This window comes from Empidonax traillii, unplaced genomic scaffold, assembly GCF_003031625.1.
Source record: "Empidonax traillii isolate 1590-97213 ecotype Southwest subspecies unplaced genomic scaffold, ASM303162v1 scaffold433:size1479616, whole genome shotgun sequence".
In the NCBI taxonomy this organism is placed as follows: Eukaryota; Metazoa; Chordata; class Aves; order Passeriformes; family Tyrannidae; genus Empidonax; species Empidonax traillii.
The window spans coordinates 1,278,919-1,291,602 of record NW_020955626.1 but is presented as its reverse complement, the minus strand read 5'-3'; the positions used below and the strand labels follow the sequence as shown (position 1 = coordinate 1,291,602).

Sequence of the window (12,684 nt, the reverse complement as noted above, 5' to 3'; positions counted from 1 at the left end):
ATTTAGGACCTCTGGTTTAATACCTCTGTGGTTGTGGTGACACAGTTTTGAATTCCTTAAGAGCCAGATGAAGTCCTTTAAAACAAGATGATGCGTTTTTCTCAGGCTGTCCCCAGGCAGGATGTGCCAGGCTGGTCCTGGCAACCCTTTCATCAGAGAACAAGGAGCTGAAGTACCTCCTCTGGCGAAGACAGAGCTTCTTAGCCACAGCACTACCAAAGAAATTAGCCTTCCCCTATCTAAAGGGAAAAGCAGTCTATTAGCTCCACATATTGCTCAGCTGGGAAGTACAGTAATTTCAAGAATTATGTTTAAGAGTTCTGTTCAGCTGTGGGAGTTCAACATGCCAGGAACCATCAGGTCTGCTGCCGAAGCAGCTGCTGGGGCAGGGCTGGACACCGGCCACCGATTTCCACAGTTACCTCACTGTTTAATGATTGCTCCGCTGGAACGCCAGACCTTGGAGGGGAAGGGAAAGGCAGAGCCTGGAAAAGTCGTTTGCATCGTGGCTTCCTTGTGAGGCCAAGAAGGTTGTTAAAGAAATTGTTAAGGCCTGAGATGTGAATCTTCAAAAAAAGTGTGGAAGCAAAGCGTTGCTGCCTCCCTGGTGCCAGGGCAGTTCCGTGAGCGTGGTGGGATTAGTGCTCTGCAGTGGGTTGTGCTTTGTGCACAAGAGAGTGCACAAATCCACCAGAAATGGCTGGAAAGTTTCTTTAGAGCCCCTGTGGACAGAAGTACTTTTTCAGAAGTACAGAAAACTACATTAGTTGGGGTTTTTTCCCCCCCGCAACTTGACTGATTTAATGGACTGCTTTCATGCTGATTCAGCCAGGTATAAAAGTGTCAAATCATAGCCACATAAGGTGGCTTTATTGAAAACCTTCAATTTTAATTACTGAAAGTGTCTTGAGAGCAATGCCATAATTGTTTCTTGATTGTTGTAATTGATTTCCCTTCTTAAAAAGGCATAATAGGAGAAGGAAACGTGGGGCTAGCACGTTATTGTCTTTCAAATCCTAAATCATTTGTCCCTGAAAGTGGTCTCACAGGACTGGAAATTTGTTCCTTGAAATCCTGTCTGAGGTCTGGGTCTGTAGACTTCCAGGGAAATAGCTTTTACTTCATTTTTCAGTCGTCTTCTGGGTACTTGGTTCTCACTGATGCTGAGTGTAGGCAAATTCAAATAAGATCAGAGTTTATTTATGTTTCTCTGTATCAGGTCCACCTCTATTTATTATTTGACTTGCAGTGAAGATAATCATCAGAAATGGACATAGAAGTTTTAAACCACATTCTCAGGTGGAGTGTGTTAGTGCAGCTCCCCTGTGGTGAAGTGTGTGGTCAGTGGAGCTCTGCCAGTTCACACTGGTGGGGAATTGGGCTTCATTATCGTCCCCAAATCTCTAGGAGTAGTTCAGTAATCCAGGATTACTTTGACATTTTTTATGAGTTTAATAGACATTAATATTTGATTGACAACTTCAAATTGACATGTTAGAAGAAAAATGCACAAACTGAAACCATCTGCATCGAATTACAATGCAACTGTTGTAATTTTTGTCATTAATTGGTTATGAAAACCAGACTTGTACGATAACTTCCTCAAACTTTTTTGTGTTCATAACTTTTTCACCCTGTGGACAAAACAAAGGAAAAGGTCTCAGAGGTAGAAAAGCTAATCTGTATCTCTAGATGCACAACATACCAATCCTATTCTGATCCCTAAAAAATGTGCTGTTATTGAAATGGCTTTTTGTAGTGCTCTGCTTTTGCCTGCTGTATAATTTTGTAGCGTTGTGCTGTAAATAACAGCCACTTGATTGAGACTGAAGAGAGGACATTGTGAAGATTTAAGTTGTCTTTGACAGTCCATGCACTTACTTTGTCTTTATCAAAGCTAATAGGCCTAAGTAGCATCACTGTGTCATAAAGAACATTTTATAGGAGTTCATAGTTAGGAACAAATTAGAATAAGAAAGCAGGATAACAGAACGTGTTCACACAGTCACCCAAAAACTACAGATCCATCCAGTATATCTTTGTTGTACATTTTTTGTCCAGACAGCTGTTCACTGCAGGATTTCATATTTTAGGGGATTAACATAATGATTTTCAATGATGGAAGATCTCTGTTTTGCTGGTGTTCAAATTCCAGAGGAAAACATTATGCATGGCAGGTGCTGTGAATAGCAATTGCCATTCTAGGCCTTTGGCAAAATCTGTAGCAGTTTTGTTTAATGCTGTTTTCTGTTGTATAACACTGTGTTTGATACTGTTTAAAACAATGTCACGTACCCAGCACTAGAGAGAAGCAACGTAAGAATCCAGTCCTAAGATTCAGTCACCCCCCAGCATTAGAAAAGTCAAGAGTTTGACTACTGGAAATATGGAGTATTTTACATAACACATCACATATGAGTAGGTCAAGTAGTTGCAGGAACCAGCATTGCATATAAAACTGTTCTGTTGCTGTTAAGTGTCTCACTGTAGATCTCAATAAAAAAGACACATAAATCTTAGGGGTGGTTCCGCTGCTGGAGCTCGGTGGGGTGGCTGGAGCAGGGGCTGGGAGCCGCTGACTTTGCTCCTGCAAAGCTATTCCAAACATTTTCCTCCGAACGACACGGGGGTAAAAAAAATAAGAAACCGACCCAAACAGACCTGGGTGGAAGTATTATCTGTCCCGCTTGACCCACGCACACAAATGGTTTGAGTGTGTTTGTCTGTTCCTTGCAGGGGGAAGAGACTAAAGCACTGACTCTCGTCCTCCATCGTGACTCTGGCTCTCTTGGATTTAATATTATTGGTGGCCGACCGTGCGTGGTATGTTAATTGTTAAAATATGTTTGCCCTTTCCAGTTGGGGAAAGCGTGTAGGTCAACACTTAGAGGAAAAATGTTGCTGACAAGCATTTGGTTCTCTTGTGATTCTTTCAGGGCAGATCTCATACTGGGATTTGTGTCGGATGGCTGTGGACTCCGCTGCCTTTTCTCTCGCAGCGTGTTTATTCTTGCATCTCATCACAGCCAGCAGCGCTAACATTGGTGCAGTGTCCCTCCCAAACTGATGAATCCCGTGTGGGGTGGCTCTCAGACCATATTGCTGTGAGGATCATGGGTTGAGGGCCCACAGCTTTAGGCCCTCTCAGTAAAAAAACCCCCACGTTATTTACTCTGCTTTCCACCAGAGGTTCAGCAGCCCCTCTGTGCAGGTGAAGGGATGTAACAACCTTCTTTTGAATTCTATGATTTCAGCAGATGTTTCCTGCACTGTACACTCACTAATGTATTTTTTCTGGATGCCTGTTGGCTGGAGCTGCTGCATATGACTTTAATTAGATCAAGGAGTGGATTATACCTTGTCCTAGTAATTTAGAAAGTATTCAGAACTACTACTTGACTGCTCAAAAATCTGACATTAATCACGATTTATTCCTAGTGAATTCACTTGAAAGCTATTCTGTACAGTTAAGAGTTTTTCAGTTTTCTGAGACATTCTGCACTGGTGGAAGACAGTGACACAATGCACAGGAGTATGAAAATACCTCATTAGATATAAATTGTTTCCTTGGTTTATTTTTAAATCTCCAGAGAAAGGGGTGTTCAACTAAAAATAAAAATGCAGTGTTGTCTTATGTTTGATGTGCAAACAGGCTGTGTCTCACTGGATTTTACACTGAGAATAATTGTAATGACAGTTACTATTGAGCTGGCTCAAGTCAGAGGAAAATGATTATCACACAACTAATTTACCTCATGGAAGTCCGTCCCTGGTTGTTTAATTTTTCAAAATGGGAGTATCAGGTGTTCTCATTAGCACAGAGTAATTCCATATTAAGACATCAATAAGAGCATTTCTTTCAAATTACAGGCACTGCTGTGACACGGACGAGCTTTAGCTGAGGGAAAATCAGAATTGGTTTGGGGTAATAACGTGGTTTCCTTTTCATCCTTAAAGGACAATCAAGATGGTTCATCGAGCGAGGGAATTTTCGTCTCGAAAATAGTTGACACAGGGCCTGCTGCTAAGGAAGGAGGGCTGCAGATTCATGACAGGATTATTGAGGTATGTGGATACACTGTCTTTTAATAGTGCAAGGTCTTCAAATGGCATATTTGGTGTGGCTTTGGGAGAAATGTGCCGTGGTAGACGCTGTCTAGGAGATATGTCTGTTAAAACATGCTTGACTTGGTGCAGTGCTGACCTCCATGGCTTTAGGTATAGTTCTTACCTAAATATAGAAACCAGATTATGGATGGTATGTGCATGTCCTGACTTCCTGAGGAGCTAGCATCTATCTGGTATGCCGTAGATAGTTCTTTTTTAAGCTATTGGAAACTTGGAATTTATTTAGTTAAAACCACATGTGAAATATCTGTGGTGTGAACCACGATATTATTTTTCTAAGTATTTCCAAGTTTTGAAAAGTCAGAAAAAAATTCTGCCCTGCAATTTCTGTCTGGTTTATTATAAACCTAAAGTTACTCCCTTAATGTTGCTTGTAAGTTCTTACATTACTCATACCGCAGTCTGAATTTCTTCTCATTTTGCCAAAGTCTTGACCTCAATAAAAAGTCCTTCCTGTGAAAGAGATGGTTGCATGAAATGTTTCTCACAATTTTCAATGAGCAAATTTCTTTGTTGGGGGAGGAGAGAGCGAGAAGAAGGTTAGTTTTAATGAAACAAAACGCAGCTGACGGTGAGTCAGTTCCCATTGTTTAGCATTTTGCAGTTAAGAAAGAGTCTTCCTCGCTGTCTTATTTTTGTAGGCTGGAGAAACTTTGAGAGTCTATTGTTCAAAAAGATAAGTGTGGTGTTTGTTGCCAAGGATATCATGGAACAGCAAGTTTCTCTAAGTAATGGAATTCCATTGCTCTTATGTTTTGCAAATGAGCAATAAACAGCTGTTAAGGATTTTCTGTTGGCAGGGGACAAAGTATATTTGCCTTTTTCTGTACTGTTATGGTAAATTGTATTCACAATTTAGTAAGGGTATAAAATATTAATTAAGTTTCTTCGTATGGGAAAGAATGGAGCCACGGTAGCAGAACTATAAAAAGATAAGAAGCTGAGCTGTGAAATGATCCAGAGTTGCTTAAACTATATATATGATGTAACATAATTGCAGAAAGGTCTGGACAGTTTTGTGAGAACTGTGTGATTTTTGTTTGAACTGAAAATTTTCTCATAAGCCTGAACTTCCCCATGGCGTATTTGGAAAGCTGACATCGTTTGTGAAGGAGTGCTCAGTCACAGAAACCAAACAACTCAGTGAAAACCAAAACTTTGTAAGATCAGATACCTCAAGGTTGGGAAATGTCCTGGTCTCTCCGTGCAAGCCCAGTTCAATCTCCTGTAATTCCATCGGTAGTTGCGCTCGTGGTGTTTGTCTGTGGAAGTCGCCCGTGGCACAGCTAGCCTTTTTCCCCTACCAAAATCTGCTCACAGTTGCTCCTTCCTTACTACTCTTTATTTTTTTCACAGAACCATATAATGGTTTGGGTTGGAAGAGACCTTAAACTTCAACTCATTCCAACGCCCTGCCGTGGGCAGGGTCACCTTCCACCAGACCAGGTTGCTCAGAGCCCAATCTCCTCCTTTTTTTATTCCCTCCTTACTGCTCCAGTTGCTGCCTGAGTTTAGCATTTGGCAGCATTAGTGCTGGCCAGGTTAAGGACCTAAATCCAGCTCTGCTCTAAGCAAACTAAAGACCTGAGAGGGAGATGGGAGGGGACAGGCTGGGTGAGTTTTCCTGCTGTGCCTCTTGGCTGTGTCCCCTCCCTGAGCAGAGCCAGGCCTGTGGGAGCAGTGTTTGTGCAAGGTCTTTTCCACAGTTCAAGTTACTTTTCCACATAAGAGAAAAGCCCAGAATAAAGACATTAGAGCAGTTTGTTGCAGTAATAAAAACACACCGAGGGTAGCAAGAACCCGTGCGTTGACATGAGTCAATGCGTGTTGACAACTCTTGTTGTGCTGACCACAAACTCATTGTCGTATTCGCTCTTCTCACCTCCAAATATATACAAAAGGCTGATGAAAATCGAGCACATTGTTTCCCAAGAGTTGGCTCTGGGTGCCTGCACATCACATCTCGGTTTGGATCAGGAATGTCCCGTTGAAGGAAGTCTGTGAGCGGTGCCCGGCTAACGCCGCTTGACTCCCATTGTGGAGCAGTCTCCAAGTGTGCTAATTGGATTCCTTCTTAGATAAAATTAATTCATTTAATGCACCCCAGCCACTACAGGCATCCAGTTCACAGCTCAAGACTCGAGTGCTCTCATGCAGAGCCCTCAAAATGCACCTAGTGTGGAGATCAGCTCCTGAAAGCAGCTCTTTCATCCTGTGTTCTCTGCAATTTATATTTAGCACACTATATCTAACCCTGGTTTGGGTTAGGGGAAAAAAAGGAGATGCCTCCTGCAACAAGGCATCTCAGCAAGCTTTATCCTACTCATGTCTCAGTATCTGAGATAACTCAAATACCCTGTAAACTGTCTAGATGAACATTAGCTAATATCCAGTGAGAGTGTCCTTCTAGAGTTTTGTTTTTTTTTTTTTTTTTTAATAACTTTCACACTGCCAAAGTTTTGATTTGGCAGTTTGGCTGAAAAATCATTTACAGATGTAGCTGTAACTAGCAGGACACAGCTGGAGGACTTGGAACTTGGCACAGTGTAGAGCATCCTAGTGGGTCACATTTGCTTTCACAAGCTTAAAAAATGGTAAAGAAAGATGATAACTTGACTTTTAAGGACTGAATTTAACTATCAAGAACTCCTTTGACTTGTTCGTTCAATATTAAGGTTTTATGTGTCATCAGCATGATTTTAAATAGACCCTTTCACAAAGAATTCTTACTCCAGTATAAGCTGCTGAGCGAAACATCTCCCAAATTAATTCCAGCATCCATCACAGAGAATTTACAATGAAATAAAACATGAATCATTTGATTTCCTCTTGGAAAATGTTTCTTTGCTGCACATCCTCTGGTGGATGTGTTTTGGAGCACATATCAAATGAGAGGTGTCATTTCTCATTTTCAGAACTGCCACAACATTTCTAATTACCGAGCAGGGATTAGGAAGTGTAAAATACAGACACATATATGGTACTGCTCATAGCTGATAGCAAATGTATTGTTTTGATGATGTTTGCTTGCAAATCCCATCCCCTGACAAATTGATACAGAGATAAACTTGGAATTATTTCAGAGATAATTTCTATAACGTTTTCCTTATGTAATTGGGATTTCTTGTTCTACATTTTTTGAAGGTTAAATACAAAGTTAATCAGGTTTAAGAATTGACTTGAATTGTCTGTAAAAGCAGGTTTTTTTGGCCCTTTCTGTGTCACTGTGAAGTACATGTTTCTACTGCTAAATGATGCACATCAAGATGAATATTGCATGGTCTGTGCTGCTCAGTCATCAGAGCAGTGTGTAACAAATACAGAGAAATAGCCTTTTTCCTTGTATTTTGCTTTACAGAATCTGTTAAATAATATTTAGTGCTTACATAGGACTATGAAGATCATGTTATAGCTATTAATTGCATAATAATTTCCCCTCAATTTTTAATAATATTCTCACTCTGTAAACAGTCTGAGGCATAGAGGGAAATGAATTCTAGGAGTTCTTTTCAGATTAGGGTTAAAGACTTGGTTCTTTTTGTAAGTTCTCTGGGTAAACCAAAGCTTCTTATGTGTGTCTGTTTTCAGATCGTTCACCATTACTTTAGGAGTGAGGAAGTTGTGATTCTGAGAAATTTCCTCTGCTTTGACCACACATTTTTCATGCACTTCTGTACTTCTGCATTCAAAGCAAGCAGCTGATTTCATGCAGTACTAGTGATTTACTGAGGTATTGTTTCAGATGTTCCATAGCAAATTGCCACGTTAAAAAACATGTTGAAACTATTGATTTTTCTGCAAAGGAATTACTGTTCTCTGAGATTTCATTTTTGTCAGAGTAACAAAATGGTCCTAATTTCCTCTCTTACCAGAAGTTGGTTCAGGTCCCAGCCATGAATGCCTCTACACAGCTGCTTGGCATTTCTTAAGACAAAATTAGATTTTCAGAGTTTTTATTTTTAAGCACATCAGCTCTGAAAGATTATAAATTAAATCTGGCATTCTCTTCTCACTAACTAGTAAACTTGTTTGTTTAGCTCCAGGACTGCTTGGAAAGAAGGAGGCTTTTGAAACACTGACTGCTCACCACCTTAAAAAAGTTTTTAAGCACAATTAGGGTACTGTTGAGGTAGTATAAACTGTCACAGCTTTGCTGAAACCTGGAGGATTTATGCCATCTGGGACTCGCCCGGTGTTTCATGCTGCTCACAGGAAGGATCATTAGTTTAGGAGTTGAGAACACGTCTTAGTGCATTTGATTGATTTTCCCCAAAGCACACTCATGTGCTACAAATTACAGGCTGCTTTTTCCAGGACGTGGATTTCTTCACAGATTGCACAGAAGAACAATGAAACGTTTTAGGGAATCCTCCACTGTGGATGTGCAAACAGAACTTGCCGTTCGCTGCCATTTTCCCATTTTTCACCCTGCAGTGAGCGAGCTGTTGTGGCAGAGCCACTTTCAGCTCGCAGGAGGAGGTTAGGTGGCTTTCAGCAAAATTAATTTGGTAGCTGTTTTAACAGTGTAGCCTCTGACAAGTGGCATCAGCACAGAGAGAGTCCATCAGCCCCCGAGGAATGGCAGGACAGGACACTCTGACAGGAGCGTGGTGTACCTTTCCCTGCCGGTGACACATCCATCTGCTGCTGAGGCAAGGATGGCTCTAAAACTGAGTGAATGAATAAAAGAAGAAACATTCCTTGTGGTCTGCTGGTGCGTGATGGGTCTAGTTTTTCCACCAGACTGAGTCTGTGGGCTGAAAGGGCTCAGTGTGTTGCTGCTCCGGCTGCACTGTCAGTACACAGTTGTCCCACCCTGCGTGCCCCATTCACTTATCACCACTCACAGGAAACTTCCACAAAGAATCAGTAAATAAAATCATTGACTGAACACAGCCTTAAACTTCTGATTTGCTGGTAGAAACTCTTCTAAATTCTATCAGCCTTAGTGAGATAAACCTATAGCTGCTGGCAGGACACTTAGTGCCAGCGCTAGCTGGACTCTGACAAGCAGATAGCTTAAACAGAACTTTTTCATTGTCATGAATGGAAAAGTTCAGCTCTGCAAACAAGATTTACTGTGCAGCTACATACACTTAGGAATTAATTTTCTAGAAGAAAACATTTTCAGACAGTGACTTAAAATTGGCTGTTCGAGTTCCTGCCAGGACACGCAAGCACATGAGAGTATTTGTGGAGAGTGAACACGACAGGGCAGTGAGTGCAGCTCTAGCAGAGTCAGCTCTTTTTGGAGTTTATGCTCACAGAAAACTTTCCAAGCCCTTTGTCCCTATCTGTTAACGGTGTCTTACAAAGCACCATCGTGCCTGTGCTAAAACACAGCTTGGTCAAAAGGGAATAATAATAATAATAACCTTAAGAGGAAAATGTAAATGAAAACAGTTGGCCTTGGTTATCGCTGCATTTTTTTCCTCTCATAAATTTATTTCCCTGATTTCATACCAGCGCTGCAGTCTGAGGTGGGGAAGCAGGGGGAGGAGCCACAGAACAAACCAAAGAGGTACAACAGGATTCTTACACTAAGTACTGCAATGTTGTTCTTCCCACGAACAAAAAAAAAAAAAAAGAAAAGAAATTGGAGGGAACAAAAATACAAGTGTTGCAAACAAAGAAATGGTGGTTTCAGTATTAATGACCTATGGTTTCTGCCTCTTCACTGATCAGTAGACTGCAGAGCTCAGGTTGTAAGCACATTTCACGCTGGAACTTTGAAAAGGTCCTGCGTGAGTTCCCCTCAAATTTCTGCCCCACCTTATTCTTTCTTCTTTTTAGTAGAAACCCCCAGCATGTTGACCCTACGTGTAATGTGGGCATTCTGAATCTGTGGAAGCTTAGAATATTGTTCTCAAGGGCGTGCTGAATGAAAAAGAGGTAATTAAATCATCAAAAAGAGCTCTCTTAAACTCAGGAATAGATCCCTTATGTGTAAGACTTCTTGAATTAATGGAATTATGGTGTAGAGCCCCTTCTCCCCTGCACACAGTCCTTTACCTGCCGTTTCCCTCTGCTCTTGCTTTCCTTGCTGACACAGCCTGCTTTCAAACAACCTGTATCAGTCTTTAGCCCACATGAAACGTGTCCTGTAAAACCTTCAGTGCTTTCCAGGTGGGGGCCATGACAACAATGCACAAATCAGGAATAGAATTGCCACTTCTGGAATTAGGAATTAGGTGTATATGTATTTGTGAATATATTGCTTTCACAAGCTGCTCTCTCCTGACGCTTGTACCCCAGAGAGACCCTTTTCACGTCCCTACCGTGGGGAAACATCTCCTGGGGGCTGGGATGTAGCACCCACAGTTCATGAAGAGAAGCTGAATAATGTTCATGTTTGTGTTGGAACTGCAGTTAAACAGGAAATTGCTCTTGAGTAAAAAGAGAAGTGATTACGAGGAAAATGCTTTCCAGGTCAGAGTCTCTTGCATCAGATTTTTCACGACTATAGGGATGGAAAAAAAGGGGAGAAAAATCCTACTGATGCAGTGCTTTAAAACACTGGGAAAGTCACAGATTATTTAGAATATGCCCTGCCCGTAGGAGTTCTTTCCCTTTGGTTAACTTGTTTGGGACCACAAGAAGCAGGACTGGAAGGAAATGCACAGTGCTTTGATAGTTTCCAGTCAATTCTCACAAGAAGCAAGGGACTTATTCCATTGACTCCTGTATTGCTGATCCCAGAGCTCATGAATTCCCCCATCCATTATCCCTCAGCTGTGTTTACCATTTTCTGCTAAACCAATCCCTGCTAATTATCTGTGTAAAGCAGCTATGGGTGGGTGCCTCCCCTGCGTTGTGCAGGGCAGAAAGGGATTGTTCCCTCCTCCCAGCTCTGTGGTGGAAGGTTGTTCCAAGCCTTGTGTGGCACCTCGAGGCTGCAGGAGCAGGTTGTGGTGCAGGTGGCAGGTCAGCCCCATGGCTGTGACACTTGGGATTAAGAAAAAATACAAAGCACTTGAAAAATCTGTATTTTGGTTTAAGGAATTCTTGCTCTTTCAAACAAGTGAAAAATAGCTGTTTCCTTCTCTGCAGCTAATCAGAGAGAAACGTCTCAGACTCCAAACAAATACTTTTTTTAAGGGATGCACATAGAGCACATTAACAATAGGACAATTTAATCTTCTCACATGTGGTACAATTCCTTGAATTTTAAATCATCTCCTGTTCAGTTTTCCATATTTCAAGCCAAACCATTATGATTAACTGTTGGATTTTATTTTTAGATTTTTTGTGACCGCGATGAGTCTTTTTAGAGAAAACACACAGAATGTCCTATCAAGTATTTTCACACATTTTGTATCATAATTGGGCAATCAGGCACAATCATCCTTAATTTAGTACATATGTGGTACATTTCCATGCCAACTGGGTTAAAGATATGCATGAAGTAAGTGCAAATTAACTGACAAAAAGAGCAAGCTCAGACCATCGCTATTCAAAAGGCACTTGAGTCCTATTTGCATAACTCTTCATTTGGAATTAAAAATTGAATTTGTTCAGCAAGTGTGAAAAATGCCGAATGTGGGAGAATGACCAGAGCTGCCTGGGGATCCCAAATCCTGAGCCTGCAGCTCAGCCCTGGTTCATTCCAGTGGATTTGTCTTCAGAACAAGAGAATGGTGCTGGTCTAGCGAGAAATGTAACAAAAAGTCACTTTCAGCTATTTGTGTTTGTCGTTTTAATGGCAATTAAGGTCTTACTGCTTGTTAGTAAACAAATATATTTCAGTCTGGGGGGTTGTTTGTTTATTTAAAATTGCTGAATGTGAGTTTATGGTAAGTCATTAAACAGGAAAAACATGGAAAATGAGAGGGCTCAATAAGAAGTTTATCAAATCCACTACAGCAAATTCTATAGCAATAATTGCTTTAGATTCATATTCTCCTTCAGACATAAGGCGAATAATCCTTTGCCTAATTAATTAATTCTTTACATTATGAAAAATTGGAAACCATTCACAAATACCTGCAGTTCTGGGCTTTAAACATTGAGAGGTGGCAACTTAACAGGATTAGGACATTAATTCCAGCATTGTTGACTGCTGCTTTACTTCATGCATGTTTTGTTAAATTTAAAAACAATATAAGTTGACTATTTTATGTTCCACTACAAAGTGCAGCTACAGGACTTGTAAAGTTTTTAGACTCTCATAAATACAAATGGTACTGGTCTGACAATAAGAGCAGTTGAAAAATTTTGCTTCACCACTGGGGCTTTTAAATTAAAGTAGTGTTTTGCTTTTATTATGCATTTCAGTATCCAAAGTAAATTCATATTACGTTGGCCTTTACATAATGGTGTAACATCTTTAAAGAAGCTTCTATGTTCAAAGCCTTATTTCTCTAAAGTGAATTACCCTCTGAAAGAGGAATTTGAGTTTTAAAGACTGTTGGGGGGGGAATGTTACATCAAAAAAGAAAAGTTGAGGATTTATTAGGGGTGCAGGAGGAATGATAGAGATGGGCTGTGTGGGTAGAGCACTTAGATGGTGGAGACAAACATCCCATCCCTGTGTACATTCCAAGACACCTCTGTGAC

General features: G+C 40.8%; 1 protein-coding gene across 1 annotated transcript in view; it reads left to right on the top strand.

The window, feature by feature from the left end:
- The window catches only part of PDZRN3 (PDZ domain containing ring finger 3), a 134,122-nt gene that overhangs the window by 3,756 nt on the left and 117,682 nt on the right, over positions 1 to 12,684 (top strand). Inside the window, exons 2-3 of the mRNA XM_027894568.1 lie at positions 2,737 to 2,823; positions 3,958 to 4,065. Coding sequence (XP_027750369.1) covers positions 2,737 to 2,823; positions 3,958 to 4,065 — 195 coding nt within the window. The remainder of the gene's footprint in view (positions 1 to 2,736; positions 2,824 to 3,957; positions 4,066 to 12,684) is intronic.